This window comes from Gymnoscopelus microlampas (assembly GCF_963454915.1).
Source record: "Gymnoscopelus microlampas genome assembly, chromosome: 6".
Lineage (NCBI taxonomy): Eukaryota > Metazoa > Chordata > Actinopteri > Myctophiformes > Myctophidae > Gymnoscopelus > Gymnoscopelus microlampas.
In genome coordinates, this window is record NC_139943.1 from 51788771 (window position 1) to 51811473 (window position 22703).

At 40.8% G+C, this 22703-nt stretch overlaps 1 protein-coding gene across 1 annotated transcript in view; it reads left to right on the plus strand.

Annotated features, from left to right (window-relative positions):
* Positions 1–22703, plus strand: part of sergef (secretion regulating guanine nucleotide exchange factor) — a 39115-nt gene that overhangs the window by 11707 nt on the left and 4705 nt on the right. Inside the window, exons 5-10 of the mRNA XM_084061126.1 lie at positions 1232–1292; positions 1486–1599; positions 2609–2671; positions 4120–4278; positions 4696–4865; positions 8421–8457. Coding sequence (XP_083917252.1) covers positions 1232–1292; positions 1486–1599; positions 2609–2671; positions 4120–4278; positions 4696–4865; positions 8421–8457 — 604 coding nt within the window. The remainder of the gene's footprint in view (positions 1–1231; positions 1293–1485; positions 1600–2608; positions 2672–4119; positions 4279–4695; positions 4866–8420; positions 8458–22703) is intronic.

The following is a 22703-nucleotide window of genomic DNA, read 5'->3' on the forward strand; positions in this document are numbered from 1 at the left end:
TTGGAAATTCCTGTCCCAGCTGTTGGTACGCAAAAGCGTCTTGCGTCATCTGATGTGGTGCGCATTTTTTATTTTGGGTACGCACCTGCGCACCAGTTATGTGCACCCCTGGGGATGGGGTTAGACTATTCCATACCTTGGTGGCCGTGCTGTAGAAGGAGAATTTGCCCATGTTTGTTTTATGGGTGGGTGGTACCAGATTGTTGTTTACGCTCCCTATAGTTTCGTGACTGTGGGTGTCACTAACTTATATAATGTATTTAGACAGATATGCAGGTACAGGGGGCATATCGGGCAAATCTGCATTTACAATTTTGAAGACCAGTCACATTTGTATTTGTTTAACCCTGTCTTCCACCCTGAGCCAGCCTAGGCTGGCAAAGTGAGTGGGAGAGAGGTGGGTCATGGGCCCCAGTCCGAGAAGTAGTCGAATCAGTTTGTTTTGGTAGGTTTGAAGCTTAGTGTTCAGTGACACTGAGGTGTTGGAGTACCAAGAGGAGCAAGCATAGTCAAAAAGGGGCTGAATCAGGGCCCCTGAGAGGGTCCAAGCAGCTTGTCGATAGGCAATGTTCATATATTTCTGCTTAACTTGTGTCAGTCAGTAGTGATCCAAAGTAGGTACAGATGTGCCACTTCAAAACTTCACACGTTACTGTTCTTTCCCTGAAAGTGGCCTGAAAATGTATTTTTTTCCTCCCCTTTCTGCCCTTAAAATGCACTGTTTTGCCCCTGAAAAGAAGTTGTTACTACACCCCCCCGTTTTTCCCTTCAACAGACATCCATATACATGAGAACAAAAGAATGTGTGTTGAATAAGGTGTCAGACTCATTATGAGGCGAAAGGTGATTTGACCAGTTGCTCAAATTAATTAGCATCATAAAAGCAGTGATCATCAAAATAATTCAGCATTTTAAATGCCCTTCTTTGTCCCTCTTATTGCCCTGGGAATCCCCTGAAAATTGACTGTCTTGGCGATGGCAGGACATGTGAAGTTTTGAAGTGGCACATCTGTAGCTGATATATTGCACATTTACCTTAGCGCTAGGTATACTCGTAGTTGCTTGTTTTAGAAGAGAATTAGTGGTTTTCTTGTCTACCTATGTATGTTGAATGCACTTATTGTAAGTCGCTTTGGATAAAAGTGTCTGCTAAAGCTAAATGACTGTAATGTAATGTATGGATCCGTGTGCATGTGTGTCTATAAGATGTTCTGCTTTGTGTTCTCTCCAGACGTTGACAGAGCCAGTGGTCAGTGTGGCAGCTGGACTGAGACACTCTCTAGCTGTAACAGGTAATGATAAATTATTACAACACTATAGCTATCATTACTATCACAATATAGAGCTATTTAACACTGTTACTGAACAAACACTCTATAGCAATGATTACTATCACAATGTAGAGCTATGTATGTGTGTATTGTGTGTGTAGTTTCAGGTTGTGTGTACCAGTATACAGTACATGTGTTTGTATTGTGTGTGTAGTATCAGGTTGTGTGTACCAGTGGGGAACTGGACTCTCCAGTCAGGCCAAGAGAGCTCTCAGTCCACTTCCTGTCCCTGCACATCTCTGCTCCACACTGCCCTCTGTGGTACCAGGTAAGAACTACACCTCACCTCGACTCTCACCTGCTGCAGACTTCCTTCATTAAATCACTTATAACAGTGCTGCCCTGCCAAGGTAAAGAGCAGTAACTACGAAAAAAAACACTGAAAAATTGGTTTAAAAGTGATTCAACTGGTCAGCCAAATGAGATATCGGCATATAAGTGATATTACACTAATTTTGCATCTGTTCTTGAGGTAATTGTTTATCCCCCAAAATCACAAAGGCTAATTTGACCTTTGGGATACAAAAATAAGTCGGCGTGTCCCAAAACGTAGTTACTGCTCTTTACCTTGGCAGGGCAGAGTGGTTCTCAACACTTTTCATATCAAGCTCCATTATTTATTCGGCATTTGAGCCACAGAACCACCGTTTGATAAGATTTAGACTCTCAGACCCAAAACGTAGAATATTTTGTTATTGTTGGATACGATTTTGTCCACAATTCTATCCATGCTGTATTGATGTGGGTTCCATAAGAGAGATAACAGGCAAACTTTGATCAACATAACAATTCTTTAATTAAGTAATGCAGATGTTTAACAATAATTTAACTCTTGAGAGTGTAAAATGAAACCAAATGGACCCGTAAGGGTCCATTTGGTTTCATTTTACACTCTCAAGAGTTAAAGATCTATAAGGGTCCATTTGGTTTCATTTTACGCTCTCAAGAGTTAAAGATCTAATAAGGGTCCATTTGGTTTCATTTTACACTCTCAAGAGTTAAAGATCTATAAGGGTCCATTTGGTTACCAACTCTCCATCATTTTGCTGGGGACCACCCGGAACCCCCTCAAGGACCACTGGTTGAGAACCACTGATTTAGGACAATAACACTGTAGCTGTGTTGTTTTAATGGAAATGTTTTACTTGTACAGCGTACAGACCAAGGTTATCATAGTTGAGTAAAACCAATCAAATAATGAAAACTAGATGTGGGAAAAAAAACTCGAAACTTGATGTTTCAATGAATGTGAACCTTGACCTTCTGCCATGTTGCAGGTCTGGATCATGTGACACCACACATGGTAGCAGCAGGCTCCGCCCACTGTGTTTACCTTACAGGTAATAAGATGTTTTTTTAACCCATTAAGACCTGGAACGCATCTGTGTCATTTTAGATTTCTTTGGCTATTTTTACACCTCTGACTTGTGTATGTTCCTCCTCTGTCTCTTTCCTGTCAGAACGGTTTGTAGACACCAGTGTCCTCTGTTGAGATTCTGAATTCTTAAAGGAAAAGAGCACTTTGGTAGAGGTTTGGGTTGTGTAGTTACCTTGCCATGATGTAACTCCGAAGGTGGACAAGAAATCAAAAATAATTGCTCCATTGATTAGAAAATGATCATTCAAAATATGCTCCTCATTGACTTACATTGTGCGCTGAAACACTCAAGTCACTGAAGTCACTCTTTTTAGCACGTAAACAAACGCAAACAAAGTTGTTTCAGACAATATAGAACATCGCCAAACCCAGTACTGTTTGCTTTTTTAAATACAAATGTTAACTTCCTGTTGATTTTGCCATTTTTATTAGAAAACCCAGACTGGATCCGGATCTTAACACATCGGGTGCCGAACACGGTCTGAACCGTGTGTTTACATAGTAGCGCTCCGGTGCCGAACACGGTCTGAACCGTGAGTTTAGTCTTTTTGTTTTTTTTCGTTTTTCTCCGCGCGGGCGGGGCTAGAGCAGCTCTGGGAGCACCCTTTGTAATCCTGCGAAGGAAGTGCCAGATCGCTCACCGGAAACAAAAAAATGAATCCCATCCGCTTCCTGTCTATTTCCTACTTTGAAATGCCTATATCTCCGAATCTGTTTCCTGTGGGGAAAACCGGTCATGCGCGATGCGCGATCCCCCCCCGTTGTAACTCGCGAGGGAAATGTTATGGTTTCAAGCTGTAGCCAGGCTCATGGCACAACATGAATCGATGCTTTTTTTTTGCGTGGATTTGCTTGTAACGCACGCGGAAGCTTTAAACAGCAAAGTGCAGTCAATGGGGAGAATGCTGGCACCCACGGTAAGTTGTTATGAAAAAATGCTGGCACCGATGTGTTAATAGTAAAATCAACAGGAAGTTAACATTTTTATTAAAACAAAAACGGTAGGAGGTATAGTTCCAGTCAGACTATATAACATTCAGGAGGTGTAGTTCCAGACTCTATATAGCATTCAGGAGGTGTAGTTCCAGACTATATAACATTCAGGAGGTGTAGTTCCAGACTCTATATAGCATTCAGGAGGTGTAGTTCCAGACTATATAACATTCAGGAGGTGTAGTTCCAGACTCTGTATAGCATTCAGGAGGTGTAGTTCCAGACTATATAACATTCAGGAGGTGTAGTTCCAGACTCTATATAGCATTCAGGAGTTGCAGTTTCAGACTCTGTATAACATTCAGGAGGTGTAGTTCCAGACTCTATATAACATTAGGTCAATTAGGGGATTGTGGAATAGTTGTCTGGCTACGAGAGAAACATGTGTTGTTGTGGGTTGTCTTGTGTTGTGTGCAGGACGAGGTGAGGTGTTTCTGTGGGGAAGCAACAAGCACGGCCAGCTGGCCTCAACAGAACCATTCCTACCTTCACCCACTCTGCTCAGTCGTTCCTTAATGGGCGGAGAAGCTGTCACCCATGTATGGAGTGGCTGGACACACCTCGTCGCCAAAACAGGTAAACCATAAAACAGTCCCCATAATGTCTGAGAATCAAGGCTATTATAGTCGACTAAAACTTCACAAAATAATGAAAACTAAACATTTTAGTTAACCCATTAAGACCGGGAACGCATCTGTGTCATTTTAGATTTGAGCTAGAACCATTTTTTTATACCTTGGCTATTCAAAAACAGCAGATCTACAAGCTTGTAGCGCGGCACCGAGTGCCGCGCTACAAGCTTGTAGATCTGCTATTTTTGAAATATTTTTGAACATATGTGCAAATATTTGAATATATATATATTTTTTAAAGCATTTTTAACTCAAATCTTTGCTTCTGGGGGGTCCCTGGAACAACATATTTTACAAATGTTGGCTTTAAAATCTACAGCGAGTGGCAGAGAGGATAATGAACAGTTGTGTTGTGTTCCAGTGAGTGGCAGAGTGTTGACGTGGGGCAGAGGGGACTATGGACAGTTGGGCAGAGCGGTGCCATCCAGTGAAGACCCTGAACGGACGCCAGGTGGATTTGTTGTGGCAGAGCGGGTCGGGCAGGGGGTCCGCCACCCTGCTGAGGTTACATTGCTTCATGGAGCGTCTCAGGTAACATATCACTGCTGCTAGAGGGTGCTATCCCCCCCCCCCATAAATGTGTGTGTGGGTTTTACAAATATTGAACCAATGAAAAGTATTAACACAATTCCTGCCATACACGCATAAAGTCATTCTATTAAATAGTCCACTTTCCCGCCAACACGCATAAAGTCGTTCTATTGAAAAAATTAGGCACGTTGTTTTAGGCACCGTAACACAGCTCTGTGATGATCCATCGTCAATCAGTGAAGAAGTATGCGGATGTGATATCATTCCAAAAATCGTCACTTCCACCCGCCCTGGCGATGGGATTTTCAGAAAAACAGCTGTAACTCAGTTGCTGTTTTTTGCATTGAAAACCATAGACATATAAAGGTAGACGCCTTCTCTGGCTCTGAAGCGTCTGTATGGCGGGCGCGCTTCCGCTTCCTTGGGGGGCAGCTGGAAATTTCCGCGTGCGTCACAGAAGGGCCGTTCAGTAGACCAGTGATTGTCAACCGCGGTAGATGGTACAGTAAGTGTACCGCGGATACTTGCGAGGTGTACCGTGAGCTTTGAAGAACGTGTGAAACCACCCCCTCGAGAACAATAGCGCGTCCGTCAATCGATACGGCCATCATCCGTTTCACACACAGCCACGGCCGAGTCCATTCAGTGTAGGGGACCATCACCCACAGGAATGCAAATATGTTGTCCTGTGCAGCCACTGACTGCCAGGGTTGCCTGCAGCCTGGAGAGTGTGTGTGTGTGTGTGTGTGTGTGTGTGTGTGTGTGTGTGTGTGTGTGTGTGTGTGTGTGTGTGTGTGTGTGTGTGTGTGTGTGTGTGTGTGTGTGTGTGTGTGTGTGTGTGTGTGTGTGTGTGTGTGTGTGTGTGTGTGTGTGTGTGTGTGTGTGTGTGTGTGTGTGTGTGTGTGTGTGTGTGTGTGCGTGCGTGCGTGCGTGCGTGCGTGCGTGCGTGCGCACGCACGCACGCACGCACGCACGCTCGTTGTCGTTGCTCGTTGCCTCGTTAAAAAATAAGAATCAGCAAACAGCCCAAATAAAGTAGTCCATTGAAGTAGATAGGGACAACACTTATTGTCGAGGTAAGCACAACATTTTAGATCCATTTTAGAGAGTTTAAAACTATCAAGTCCAGCAGAGTTTGATGCTAGCAGTTAGCGCATAGCAATGACATATGGTACTTTTTTTGCCTTGAATATTCATGAAAGGCAGAGTGACATGGTTTGTTTTTTGCCTTGAAAGCAATGAAAGGCATACAATGTTGCTATACTCAGTGTGCCAAAATATTATGGCTTTCATTCAGACAGTATATATTTGTAATGGTCAAGGTTTCTTTATACCTGCCCAATAATCTGTGTGTATATGTATATGTATATATATATATATATATATATATATATATATATATATATATATATATATATATATATATATATATATATATATATATACATATACATATACATATACATATACATATATATATATATATATATATATATATATATATATATATATGTATATACGCACCATATATTAGGTGTACCCTGGGATATTTTGGCTAAGCCAGGTGTACCTTGGCACCAAAAAGGTTGACAAACACTGCAGTAGACCAATCAGAGGCAGGTGGGGGCGGGACAACTAGATTCTGATAAGTCCTGGAAAAGACGCGCTGTGATTGGCCAGTAGTTAACACGCTGTGATTGGCCAGTGCCCGTGCCCCCCGGAAATATGGCGGCCACCATACGAAACAGGTCGCTCCAACGAGCTGCAGAGGCCAATGAGGTATCTAGGTTTTTATATCTTATGTTGAAAACCACTGTTTTCAGTGGGCCCCAGCCCCAAAATGGCGGATTGCGGTTGGAATGTTGTGGTCCGTCTGAATACACAGATCCCTCCGCCTACCCCTTCCCTCCGCCTTTTTTGTTTTTTTGGAACCCAATGTCGCCTCCGCTGCGTTTCAAATATCATCGGAAGAAGGTAATTACGCTGGCATGGGGATAACAAACAATGTTTAATACCTTGGCGGGTGATGTGTTAATGGTGAAAAACCTCCTAACTCCACTTGAGCTGTATTTGGGTAAAGTGATGATAATATAATGTATTTAATATAATTATAATATAATAAAGTGTATGTGGGTAAAGTGATAAGGACACATTCGAGTATCTGACAATGTATGAAGTCACCAACTTTGATGACGCAATATTGTGTTGTTCTAAAAACGTTTTTATTTTTTTTATTTCCTGAAAAGTTAATATTTTGGACATAGTTGGTTTCTGCCCGACAACAGAGATATACTAAGTGTTTTTTTAAATGTTTTTACCGCTGCCTTCTTTTCTGTGGTAAATAGTTGCTGCCTCAGTCCAGCAGGGGGAGCCAGCCACCTACAGAACACCACTATATCAGTAGCAAAAATGTTGCTATAATCAGTGGTTCTCAAACTTTTTCATGTCAAGGACCCCCAAAATGATATGTATTTGGTCGCGGACCCCCATCTTAAAATATTTTGTTCCAGGGACCCCCCCAGAAGCAAAGATTTGAGTTACAAATGTTCGCTTTAAAAAAAAAATATATATGTTCAAATATTTGCACAAGTTTTCACGCTTTTTCAAAAATAGCAGATCTACAAGCTCATAGCGTGGCACTCTCTGCCGCACTATGTATGAGCTTGTAGATCTGCTATTTTTGAATAGTCAAACTACAAAATATGGTTAAAGTGGTTAAAATGATTGTGACACTATATTAACTAATTTTGCTGGGGACCCCCTGGTACTCTGCCAAGGACCCTTGGGGGTCCCCAGACCCCACTTTGAGAACCAATGCACTATAGAACCATATCTGAAATGAGCAGTAATGCATTAATGTGTTGATTACTTGAATGTTGCAGCTGGTAAAGGAGGGGCTGAATTTAATTGATGACCTTATGTGCTGCTGGGTAGATTAACCTATAATAATGGTGATTTAGGGGATTCCAAGTAATCAGATGGATGTGTAAGAGTTCAGTACTTTGAGTAAAAAATGTACTCTGTTACCTTCTACCTCTGCCTCAGTCTCTCGGCTCACATTGAGGCAATTGGCTGTGTCAGACACACACGCACACACACACACACACACACACACACACACACACACACACACACACACACACACACACACACACACACACACACACACACACACACACACACACACACACACACACACACACACACACACACACACACACACACACACACACACACACACCTACCTGCTATGCATGTGTTGGTTCATGTACACATGAACAGTCTTGTGTGAACAGAAATGCACACAGAGCAACACTCAGGTGCTTCAGATTCATTTAAATTATTTAAACAAGTGGACGGCAGAGTCTGAATGAAGAGAAGCTGTTAGAAGCATGTATTTAAACAGGTCAGAGTATGGATGTAGCTTTACACTGAAGCTTTACGCCCAAAAACTAATATTTGTATGAATCATTACATTTCATATTCATAACTTTGGTCTCTGATTAACAACGTTGTTTTAATGATTTTACTCAAACTCTTTCTGCTTCTTCACAGATCGCGTGTGGATCTGAACACAATCTGGCCATTGTAGGTACGTGTCACTTCCTGTTTAACACAATATACTTAATCTTACAACACATTTAAGCTCCATGTTGTGATGTTTTTGGACATTCAAGGTTTCAACATTGACGTTACAGGAGTTTAAAGACATTCAGAACGTAACATTGTTTGTTGAGCGTGACCCTTCTGTATGAAATGTGACAGTTTATAACAACAAATTTTACTTTATATTTACATTATTACCATATTATTATTCATACTATAATAGTAATACATGATGAAATCACACTGGGTTTGACAGAAACAGAGTTTAATGGTGATCAGTGTTACAGTACATTTCAGTAAAGTGCAGTGAGTGAAACTAGAGACCCTGTAATTGTTCTTCAGAGTGAATAAATGGCTGGGATCCAGCCTGATTCACTACGTTTTCTCACTTTGCTACTCAGTCTCGAAAAGCCTCCTGTCTCCAAGGGAGGCGGGACATGACACACTAGTGAAAACGACTCGCGGCTTCTGATTGGTCTGTGGTGCGGGGCGGGACAAAAACACCAGTGTAACGTCGTCATACCAATGCGCAGAGTGAGTGGCGCTGGCTGATGACGTAGATACCCTAACCCTACTCTGATTGGTTGGAACAACATCCAATCAGACGCTGACGTTCTGAAATAATAGAGTCAAATAGAAGGCTGGCCAGAAAATGAAAGCGAAGTGAGAAAAACTAATCCGCCGAACGCAGTGAATCAGGCTGGATCCCAGGCCAGTAGCTGAGTAGTTGTGTACTGCTTCTCAATATGTGTACCCCTAGCCTGGTTCCAGACCATAGACCCCGCCCACTCTCTGAGTGAGCTCCTCTTGGTCTGGTGTCATAATGTGAGCCTATGGCTTTTCACGGTTGAAGAAAAACCTGTCAAATCAGAGTCGGAGGTGGGAGTGGTCTAACGACAAGCAATCAGCGAATATCTAGCCTGGGCAGCATATCTTTTCGGGTCTATGATCCGGTCGGGAGCGGAAGTAACTCTACGTCACCAGGCACGTCATCTGCGTCATCAAGCGGCCGGATGGGCAGAGCCGGAAAGACTTCACCCTGACTCACCCCAAAATAGGTCTGTCCTAATAAAATCCTTGATGCGGCGTAGTTTAGCTTATTTTTTTAATGTGAATGCACTATCCGGAGACTATTTAGCGTCTGTATTATCGCACGGGGAAATTCTATTCCATTTAAATAGGGATTGGGGAACCAAAACAAAGCGGCACCGCGAAACCGGATGGACAAAATCCGGAAAGTTTTTTTTTTTTCTTTTTTCTTTTTTCAGTAGGCGTGGCCTAAACCGGATCATATGGGTCTTTAGTAACGCATACCAGGCTTTCCTCCGAGGTGGAAAGACTGGTGACGCGAGGTTAGCAAATATCTGCTAAAACAAGCTGTGCGATGACGTCAGATGTAGGCGGATCCGTGGATCTCTTGTGATTGGTTTAGGGAAATTTAAATTCCCTCCCCCTGGTAATCGCGGACACTGCAGCCAATGTCAGCCTGAAGCTCCACGCAGCTTCAGGCTGATAATCAGGCTAGTGTACCCCTGGTTACAGGTCTGTGACTCTAGTGTTCAAATGGAACCAAATGGACCCTTACATGCTAAAAGAGTGAACCTTATATCCCATTCAATCCACGGTCGCATATACTGCGTCATTTTAGATTTTTTATCTATAAACTTTATTTTATACTTTTGGGCTATTCAAAAAAATATCAGATCTACAAGCTCATAGCGCGGCACTCGGTGCCGTGCTATGAGCTTGTATATCTGCTATTTCTAAAATGCCACAGATGCTGTTCCAGGTTAAGAGCTGTTTCACCCTGCAATGTAAGACGACGTGGAGACTAGAAATCTCTCCAATATTTGTAGTTATACAAGATGGCAATTTTGACAAACTAGGCTATTTTAATATAGGATTGGCAACTTTTTGAACTTTTTCCGCCAATTATGACATACCCAAAATGTGGACACCATGTCTTAGTGTCCAAGACAGAAACGGTGTCTCTCTGTCTGTCTCTAGAAGACAGTCCAATCTTCCTCAGTGAGAGACGAGGACGATATGCTCGGTGACGTTGTGACAAATGGAAGTACATTTTGTTGTAATGGTTTACATTTAATCCATTAAGACCGGGAAAGCATCCGTGTCATTTTAAGATTTATTTGGCTATTAAAAAAAAATAGCAGATATACAAGCTCATAGCACGGCACCGAGTGCCGTGCTATGAGCTTGTAGATCTGCTATGTTTTTGAAAAATCACGAACATTTGTAACTCAAATCTTTGCTTCTGGGGGATTCTACAAATGTCATAAAAACAGTTTTTATGAAAAACGTATGTTGCTAATCAGTGGTGCTCAAAATGTCAAGGACCCCCCAAAATGATATGTAATTGTCCGCGGACCCCTCCCATCTCAAAATATGCTATTTTTGAATAGCAAAAGTATAAAAGAATGGTTATAGCTCAAATCTAAAATGACACGGTATACGTTCCGGGATTGATTGGATTGTGAGACATTAACTCTTCCATCGAGGCTTCCAGGCACTATAATATTGTTCATTGCTCTCAGCTGTATTGCTTTGCTTCAGGAAGTCATTAGAGTCACAGTGGATGCTTATCGTTAGGCTGGACAGCTCGTTAAGCAGCTGTATTTATTGTGTACATGTTTGTAAAGCAATCTTTTCTCTGTGTACATAAAGAACACACAGCACCATGCTGAACTCATTCACAGTCTTACATAACGCTCAGTTATAATACAAAGCATGACATACTGTACGTGAGGTCATGCGGTTTATTCACTGCTTTATATTACACATGGTGAGTCAATATTTATTAATATGGAACATTATACGATATGTGAGAAACGCAAACTCAGGAATGGACTTCCTTGGCCTACTGGCAGTGTGTATAAGACATTTAGCACTGAATCATAGGCATGCAACGATTCATTCAACTCATGATATGATTTGAATCACGATAATAGTTAATAAAAACATTTTTAAACAAAAACTTTCCAGACAAATGACCGATTTAAAAAAAAATGTCTCTTACACATTTTTTTATTTTATTTTATTTTTTACAATTCTGTGTTTTCTCTTATCCTCTTTTCAATACAGTAGCAAATGACTGAAAACCCTTTTTTTTAATGAATTCTCTTACAAAGATGATTGTATTCTATTCTTTTACACGCCCTCTGCTCTTAGCGTCGCGATACATTTTTAGTTAAATCGATTTATATTGTCACCAGTTTGAAGTTTTACGATAAATCGTTACATGTCTGCTGAATCAAAATCTGTCTGTTTTTGTCCCATAGGGATATCCCTCTTGTTCAACAGAAAGACATATAACAATATAACACAACACAACACCAAGACAATACATGATGTCCCCAGGATACACAACCCAACATATCAGCCATAGACTGTATGAAATAGATATCAGCGAGGTAGTTCGTTTGGTGCAGAAATGGCTGAAGGGACAAAACTCCTACTGAAACCACATTATTTTGCCATTTTAAAGTTCTGTATAATTCGTCCGGATGATGGCATGATTGAAAAGTGACAGTTGGGGGGGATGACCTTGTGTCCGTGGTCCAGTGGTTTGTGTGGTTAGCTGTGTCTGAGTGCCTACACATTGCGTTCAGGTTTGAACTCTCTTGCTTTATTTTCAGTCTCTGGCTGTGGTGTAAAGTAACTAAGCACATTTACTCAAGTACTAGTCTCGCGTCACCAGACAACTATTCCACAATCTCTGAATGCTATATAGAGTCTGGACTCTTGGTCGAAACATTCGACCAATCACGACGCGGTGCCCGCGGACCTGTAGTCCCAGTGGAAACAGAACCGAGGCGGAAGCATAGAGTCATAGGTAGATTCATGTTATTTGTGCGAGGATTGTTTATCATTATATTCATATATGTATCATATATGATACATATATATATTTGTGTATATATATTCATACATATATCATATTTATATTATTTAACACTTTTTGTTTTGATTCCAGTCGGACTCCTTTGTGCCACTGCACAATGCTAAAACGGAAGTGGGTAGGGGAGGGGCTTCCGCTTTCCCCTTAAGCATGATCAGAGCTTCCGAGTCCCAGACTGTATGCCGGAAACATTTGTAAATTGTGGGAGGCAACAGTCTGGCCACGCGAGACTACTCAAGTACTGTACTTAAGTACAATTTTGAGGTGCGTTTACTTTACTGGAGTATTTCCAATTTTCAGTATTTTTACTTCTACTCCACTACATCTCAGAGGCAAATATTGTGCTTTTACTCCTCTACAATTATTTGAAAACTTTAGTTACTAGTTACTTTTCAGGTATAAATTATGACATTATAAAACATACATTAACCTCTTCAGCCCCATTTTATACCATAGGCTATTTGAAAATAGACGATCTACAAGCTCACAACGCGTCGCATCCTGTGAGCTTGTAGATCTGCTATTTTCAAACGTTTTAGTACTTTTATTTGTGGTACTTGAAGTGCATTTTGATACCAATACTTTTGTACTTTTAGTCAAGTCAATTTTGAATTCCAGACTTTTACTTGTAACAGAGTACTTCTACATTGCAGTATTGTGAATACAAACCCTCACGTGCGCTGCTACCCCTGCAGCAGCTGTGACACTATAGCTGACACATCTATGGCTTAAGGCAGCGGTTCGGTTCCAAAACTTATGGCGGGGAACGCGACAAGATTTACGATCATGTCCTATATCGGTACAAAACACGCCTGCGGCTCACTAGTAAATAGGCTCTATGCATAGCAGCCATATTGGAAAGAAATTGGGCCTCTTCTTACTTCCTTCACAGGTGTTACCAATGATACTAATGAAGGCTCTGTTCTATTCTGGTCAGGGTGCTGATAGTGTGCATGTTGGCTCACTAGAAACACTCCATTTTGGTTCCCAAATGGCCTATTATGGTGGGTGTGTAACTCTGAGAGTGTACAAATGGAACCAAATGGACCCGTGAAACCAAATGGACCCGTGGAACCAAATGGACCCGTTCCGTAGTTATGGGGGTCATTGAAAGTAAGAGACCACTGTGCCACACTAAATGGAACAGAGCCTTAATTAGTATTATTGGTAACACCTGTGAAGGAAGTAAGGAAGGGGCCCAATTCATCCCCAATATGGCTGCTGTGCATAGAGCCTATTAATGCCATAATTCATCATACAAGAGTGTTGCAAAAAAGTTGTGAAAATAGCACACATACAAGCTCAGGATGCATTGCGATGCGACCGTTCTGGGGGTGTAACACATTTAGTTTGATTCGGTTCCACAGATAAATATTGTGAGGTTTTCAAAAGTTTTGCCTCTTTCTTATTCGACAATTTGGCACCTATAGGTATAGTATAGCATTTTTTAAGAGGTATTAAAAAGGTCTTAAAAGTCCTTAAATTGTCACTTTAGAAATAGATACCCCGTATACACTTATTATATGAACTTATACTTATATGACCTATGTACATACTGTATGTTAGTTTGTTTACTGTTAATGTTGCACATAAAGTTAATCATCTGGGAACCCCCCAAAATCATTTGGAGACCCCCCTGGGGGTTATAAGCTATTGCAATTATTTGAGCTAACTGCAATTATTTTACATAATCATTCAAATAGTTTCCATTCATGTGTATTCTTTTTTCCCCCTTTTATTTATTCAGGGAAGCCCATTGAGAGCAAAGCTCTCTTATTCAAGGACACCCTGATCATCACAGCATATAAAACACATACACATAATGAAAAACAATAACAAACAAAGAATATGTCTTTTGAATAAAATTCCATTTAGTTTTAGTCATATTTTAGTCATCTGAAATATTTTAGTTTTTGTCTAGTTTTAGTCGACTAAATATCATAAGATTATAGTCGACTAAATCTACAGTTGATTTACTTGACTAAAATGTGTTTTGGCGGTGCCTTGATGGCATCGTCGCCTGATTTTACACTCGGTTGTGCTCTGAAAATAGCTGATCTACAAGCTCGTTGTGAGCTTGTATATCTGCTATTTTCAGAGCACAACCAAACATAAAAGGACTTGTCTTTTAGTTCTACTGGATCTCTTCTCCACTAGATCCCTCACTAACATTTTAGTCTAGTTTGTATTTGTTGACGAAATTGTCAATATATTTAGTCTTAGTTTTAGTCATCGTAGCTTAGTTTTTATTGTTTCCGCCAGGCCGAAAGGCATGGCGAGAGAGTATGTTTTCCACCCCGTCCGTCCGTCCGTGTGTGTGTCCGTGTGTGTGTCCGTGTGTCCGTCCATCCTGTCTGTGTGTTACCAGCTAATCTCTGGCACCGTTGGCCCGTTCGCTCCCAAACTGTGCACACACACTCCCTGGATGCCAATTCAGAACCTCTGCCCCAATTTTTTCACATGGGCCTGTTATAGCGCCACCAGGAGGCCGATTAGTGCAAAACCCATTTTTTTACATTACTCCTACAGATTTTATCCAAACGTCATGCAAATCGGTACACAGTATCTCTATAGTCATGTGATCAACACGGATCTGTCCGATTTCCCATATTCCATCCTCATTGCCTATGGTTGGCTTCCAAAGTTTGCAGGATTGGTCCGTTTTGAACAAAAATCCTCAAACTATGCACGCAGCTTGCGATTTCCGTGGAATTTCACACGCACATTCCCACTAGGCCGAGGAAGAAATGCCACCCTTTTCACATTGGCCTGTTATAGCGCCACCAGCAGGTCTAATTTAGCAAAACACATTTTTGGAACAAAATGCCTCAAATCATGAATGCAGTGTCCGATTGCCGTGAAAGACCTAAGAATAAATGGCACCCTTTTCACATAAGCCTATTATAGCGCCACCAGAAGGCCAGAATAGCGTACCTGACCTGGCGGAGACCTGTGCTCCGAGGAGCACTTTTTCTAGTTTTGTTTTTATTTCGTTTTTGTCAGTGAAAAAAGGTAGTCGACGACGAAATCAACACCGATTTGAACCACATTACAACGTCACAGATGCAACGGGTGCAGTCACTATGTAGTGTGTCCTCAAGAAGCACCCTGAATGTCTGTATTGAGACCATAGTGTGTCACTGTGTCCTCAAGAAGCACGCTGAATGTCTCTATTGAGACCATAGCGTGTCACTGTGTCCTCAAGAAGCACGCTAAATGTCTCTATGGAGACCCAATCCAACCAGTTTCAGACAGTCCTGGAGTTTAGTTCCATTTGTGCGGAGCATAATAAGTTAAAGCAGTCTTTCCTTGTTCATACTGGTATATCTAATGTGTGTCTGTGAACATGTTGAATGTCCAGTAACATTTGGTTCTAAAAGCGAGGAGCAGTGGTGTAAAGTAACCATGTAAATGTACTCAAGTACTGTACCCAAGTACAGTTTTGAGGTATTTTTTACTTTACTGGAGTATTTCCCATTTTCGGTACTTTTACTTCTGCTCCACTACATCTCAGAGGCAAATATTGTACTTTTACTCCACTACATTTATTTGAAAACTTTAGTTACTAGTTACTTTGTAGATTTTGTTTATTATTACAAAACATACATTAACCACTTCAGCCCTATATACATTTTGGCCATTTGAAAATAGCAGATCTACAAGCTGACAATGCGACGCGATGTGACGCATTGTCAGCTTGTAGATCTGCTATTTTCAAAAGATGTCTATACATTTTATACATAATATCATATCAGACTTTTACTTGTAACAGAGCATTTCTACAATGTGTTATTGATAATTTTACTTAAGTAAAGAATGTAGTACTTTTTCCACCAGTGGTGAGGATAGATGCAAGGGAAGCTTACCACACAAGGCCTTTATAAATAAGTAAAATACAATGTCGCTCTCTACAAACAGCGAGAGATGGTCAACCCACTTTTTCATATAAAATACAGTGCTGTGTGTAAAACCCATGGCCAGTAATACATGGAAGAGCACTGTGGTCGACCGCTTCAAGAGGCTTCAGTGTGGAGAGTGAAGCATGCAAGTACAGCACATCACCATCAAAAACAGACATTATTAGTTTAGTTTAGTTTATTTCAATACTCTTTTTTTTTCCCAGTGAGACATTACAATAAATCATTTTTTCTTTGATATAAAAGGTATAGGCAGAAGCATGTAGCCTATTAATGCCTATCCTGATTACATTTGGTTACATTTTAACATAACAGAAGAATGTGAAGAACCTAATAAACATAACTAACAAACAATGACACAAACAAACAAAACAAAACATAAATCCATAATGTACATACGTAGATTCCTAGTCTATCACCTACATTTGATCACAATTTGGTCAATACATCCATCAGTTCCATTCGGTATTTGTCCAGTATAAACTGTTTGAACCTTTTTTTTAAATTGCATTCAAAATGTATACTTTGCATAAATGTATACTTTGCTTAATGGTCTCAGGCAAGCCATTCCACAGCTTCACACCACAAACAGAAATACACATACTTTTCAAAGTAGTACCAACACTTTAAGTTTAGCTCCCCTCTCAACTCACAATTACAGATTGTATAAAAACAGCTGAATGAGATGAACAGAAATATGGAACATATTTCCATCATTATTTCCACTTCGTCCCTTTTTAAATGTCTTTAAAAATAAAAGATCTACAAGCTCACAACGCGTGAGCTATTTTCCCAAAATTTGTGAAGTATAAAAGTAATAAGTAGACTTTTATGTCCTGATTTGGCCATGATGGTACATTATTTATTTTGAGCATTAGTAATGGTCATTGTCAGTCATTCCTTTTGCATAATTAAGTCATACGTACCCTGTACTGTTTGAGTTTACAAAGCCCTAAAAGTCAGAAACAGAAATGTCATTTTTATTCATAATGTCAAAACGGCAAAAAAAAAAACAATTAAATATTTATTCACAATTATTTGCGTGACAACCGATGGTTAACCCCTTAAAACCGGGAAAGCATCCGTGTCATTTTATACTTTGGCTATTTAATAAAATAGCAGATCTACAAGCTCATAACGTGTCACTTTGTGCCGCGCTATGAGCTTGTAGATCTGCTATTTTTGAAAATGTGTGCATATACTGTATACATTGGAATATGCTGTATACATTTTTAACTCTTGCTTCTGGGGGGTCCCTGGAACAACATATTTTCAGATGGGGGTCTGTGGCCATATACTGTACATATTATTTTGGGGGTCCTTGTCATGTAAAAGTTTGGGAACCACTTGATTTAGGAGACATGTGTAGAATGTGTCTCAGGTCTTAAGGGGTTAACTAAAGTTCCTCTGCAGCATTGCATGCTAGAGGATTTAGGAATAAAATGTTCAACATTAAAGTTTAATGAGTGACCCAGTTCTCCTGGTTGGATCACTGGCTTCTTACAGGATCACATCGGAAGCTTCTAGGAGCTTTTGAAGCACATCCCATTAAGTTCTTCTGTTTGGGAACGAGAAAGACACACACACACACACACACACACACACACACACACACACACACACACACACACACACACACACACACACACACACACACACACACACACACACACACACACACACACACACACAACCACACACACATACACATACAGTACACATACACATACACACACGCACGCACACGCGCATCACAAACGGCCAATCTTTAGAAGGCATTGAAAAAAGCGGAAAGTTGGAAAAAAAAAAATCTGATTACAGTATAAAAATAGAAGTATTGAATATAGGGAACTTCTAATCCCAATCCCTAAACCTGACCTCTACATGTCTAATCCTAACCCGAAACTAATGTTTTTACTAATAAGGAAGCTCAACAAACAAAACACTTTTTTTAACCATGAAAGCAACCATTTCTCCTGTGAGGAGGACCAGGAAAAGCTTTCTCAGAATGTCTGTTTCTTAAATTATACTTTACTTAGTCAGGATATTTAGCCCTCACACGTACAGGCACACACCCACCCTTGAGTAAAAGTACAAAAAGGTATTAGCATCAAAATATACTTAAAGTACCAAAAGTAAAAGTACTCATTGTGCAGAATGTCCCATTTCACAAGTTCAAAATGTATACAACACATTTTGAAAATAGCAGATCTACAAGCTCACAATGAGCTTGTGGATCTGCTATTTTCAAATGGCCAAAGTATATAGGGCTCAAGTGGTCAATGTACTGTATGTTTTGTAATAATCTACAAAGTAACTAAAGTTTTCAAATAATTGTAGTGGAGTAAAAGTACAATATTTGCCTCTGAGATGTAGTGGAGTTAAAAGTATTGAAAATTAGAAACGCTCCAATAAAGTAAAGATTCCTCGAAATTGTGCTCAAGTACAGTACTTGAGTAAATGTACTTAATTTCCACCACTACACGGCACGCGCACACACACACCCAGGGCCCAGCAGCACAGTGACAGCAGCAGCAGAACAGAACAGACCTGAGTGCTTCTATTTCTGGGGTTTAACTAGGTCAGTCACACTGAACTGAACCACTGCCTCCATGTGTTCTGTTCTGCTGCCTCATCGTCTGGTCTGTTACATCTAATGTATCTGTGTTCTGTTCTGCTGCCTCATCGTCTGGTCTGTTACATCTAATGTATATCTGTGTTCTGTTCTGCTGCCTCATCGTCTGGTCTGTTACATCTAATGTATATATGTGTTCTGTTCTGCTGCCTCATCGTCTGGTCTGTTACATCTAATGTATATCTGTGTTCTGTTCTGCTGCCTCATCGTCTGGTCTGTTACATCTAATGTATATCTGTGTTCAGTTCTGCTGCCTCATCGTCTGGTCTGTTACATCTAATGTATATCTGTGTTCTGTTCTGCTGCCTCATCGTCTGGTCTGCTACATCTAATGTATATCTGTGTTCTGCTGCCTCACCGTCTGGTCTGTTACATCTAATGTATATCTGTGTTCTGCTGCATCACGTCTGGTCTGTTACATCTAATGTAGATCTCCACCTGGATGGAGGATGTGAGGAAAGCCCTGGTCCATCTCCACCTCAGTGGATATGGACAGAGCAGTGTTGATTTCGTCGACTAAAACTATGACAAAAAATGTCCGTCGACTACCTTTTTACCCTGACAAAAACTAAATAAAAACTAAGCTATGATGACTAAAACTAAGACTAAATATATTGACAATTGCGTCAACAACTAGACTAAAATGTTAGTGAAGGACTAGTGGAGAAGAGATCCAGTAGAACTAAAGGACTAGTCATTTAAGGTTTGGTTGCGCTCGGGTGTTGTGCTCTGAAAATAGCTTGTAGATCTGCTATTTTCAGCATGCAACCAAGTGATCAGTCATTACGCCGCCATCAAGGCACCGCCAACATACATTATAGTCGACTAAATCAACTGTAGATTTAGTCGACTATAATCTTATGATATTTAGTCGACTAAAACTAGACAAAAACTAAAGCATTTCAGATGACTAAAGTATGACTAAAAGTAAACGGTCAAAACAAAAGACAAAATCAGCACGGGTTCAGGGTAGAGGACAGAGTACAGCAACTTGCAACGGGCCTCGTTTTCAACATACTCAAGGGACCGGTGTAAATAAATGTACCTGTCAAACTACTTCCACAGTGAGAAACGCCCACGGCCAGATTCGGCACAAACATGGGGATACATTTATTCTACTATTATGCCACCATAATGTGGAATGTCCTACCACCAGACATCAAACAGTGTGACTCCCTCCCCTCCTTAAAAACCGCCATAAAAGACAAGTCTTCTAGCTTGCCAAAAGAAATCCTCTCCCCACAGTTTTTCTGTGCCCTTAGTATAGATGATTTCTTGTATAGTGTTGTATGTATTTACATGTCTTGATGAATTGAATACATAGGACCACAATGGAAACAAGCCCTCAGGGATTTTTGTGTTATCCTTTTAGTATGACGATTATGCAAAAAATAGTTGTGATTATCTCAAATAATTGCGAATAGGCAATGATGTAATAATTGTGACAGGCCTATATATTGTTGGTAGGCTACTGACAGTTAGCCTGGTAAACCCTCCCTCCGGAAATCTCATTTCCATTTGATTCCAGGAGTGAGTCTGGCATGAACGCCCATTGTGGCAATGTGGATGTGGGCGGGAGCTGGGCGGGAGTAATACCGTTGACTGACAACCCCTTCAGCCAATGATCGTTGTTCCCCTTCAGCCAATTGCAGTGCATTTTACCACCTCTAGAGCTAATGTGACGCAACGGGACTTTTGAGATGGCCATGCCCAAAATAGGTTGCCTTATTCGGATACATGTGTATCACTCACTGCCCGCCCCTGCCGGTTCTCTGAATTTTTATTTTTAAATAGGCTCTGTCATGATTAATTGACCACATATTTGAAGTTAAACAACTCAATTCTATCCAAACGATATCTTAAAAGTAAATTCCGTGCCTCAAAAAAGAAGTTTGAGAGCGTTTTAAAGCCGAAAATAAGAAGTGAAGGGACTCACACAAACAACAATGGCTGCCGTTCGTCTTTTGTCGGCTGCACTCAGGCTGCACTCTGCTTCATTCGGGCTCACTCGAACTCGCCACCTGATTGGCCAACTGTCACTGTCAATCACAGAACAATGAGCGACGACGCTGATAGGCTTGTTTTTTTGGTAATGCGCTAGATACGCCCATACAAGCCTTCATGCCAGACTCACTCCTGGAATCAAATGGAAATGAGATTTCCGGAGGGAGGGTTTACCAGGCTAACTGACAGTGGAAACTGTTAAAACCCATCTAATTGATGGATATATAATCTCATATTATAGTTTTACTGGACATGACAGAGTGTAAAATAACATGATAATGCAGAGTGCACATTATGTCACATTATGCTTCATTAGATCATGTAGTTTGGTTTACAGGAAATGTTTTTTTTCCTACAGTTAGCTTGCATATCCATTCTGATCTGTTGATGATATGTGACTTTAAGGTTGATTAGAGCACTGCTTCTAAACCTTTTCAGGCCACAACCCCCCAGAATAATCATATTTGAACTGGTGACCCCCCAAAATAATCATAGTTGAACTGGGGACCCCCCAAAATAATCATATTTGAACTGGTGACCCCCCAAAATAATCATATTTGAACTGGTGACCCCCCCCAAATTAATCACATTTGAACTGGTGACCCCCCAAAATAATCACATTTGAACTGGTGACCTCCCAAAATAATCATATTTGAACTGGTGACCCCCCAAAATAATCATATTTGAACTAGTGACCCCCCAAAATAATCATATTTGAACTAGTGACCTCCCAAAATAATCATATTTGAACTAGTGACCTCCCAAAATAATCATATTTGAACTGGTGACCTCCCAAAATAATCATATTTGAACTGGGGACCCCCCAAAATAATCATTTAAACTGGTGACCCCTCAAAATAATCATATTTGAATTGGGGACCCCCCAAAATAATCATATTTGAACTGGGGACCCCCCAATATAATCATATTTGAACTGGGGACCCCCCAAAATAATCATATTTGAACTGGGACCCCCCAAAATAATCGTATTGTCTCCACCAGGCCAAAGGCCGAAGTCCTGGCTGAGACAATTCTTTTGCCCCCTGTCCGACGTGTGTGTGTGTGTGTGTGTGTGTGTGTGCGTCCGTCCGTCCGTCTGAACAGCTCTCCGGCACCGTTGGACCGATCGACGTGAAACTGTGCACACAAACACTCCTTGGAGATCAGAGCAGAACTTATGCCCCAAATATGTCAGATCGGCCTATTATAGCGCCACCAGGAGGCCGTTTTTTGCTAAACATTTTTTGGGATATTCCTCAGATCAGACAGATGAATGTTGCTGCTACAGTTAGCATCATGCATTTCCATGCTGATACCTTTTGATGTGCCTAAGCTTTGTGCTGGCACTTAGTTACCGTGGTAACCAACAGTGATGTGCAACATAGATTAAAACAGCATCAGCAGCAACACAAACCAACACATTCTATAATCTATACCAAATGACCTTGTAACGTCTTCTTGGAAAGTGTGTGTGTGTGTGTGTGTGTGTGTGTGTGTGTGTGTGTGTGAGAGATAGAGGAAGTGTGCGTGCGTAAGTGCGTGCATAAGTGTCTGTCTATTTCCATGCAGTGCATATCGTCAGGTAGAAACCTTGTATGTTGGAAACTGTTAATTTTCAGGAAATTGGGAAAACCATAACCATGTGTTCCAATGGATACAATGTAGTTATTATTTAGTTAATACTTTTCATTGGTTCAATATTCATCAAACCCACAGTCACACTTAACCCTTCATGTTCTGGGCATGTTATTATATTGGCA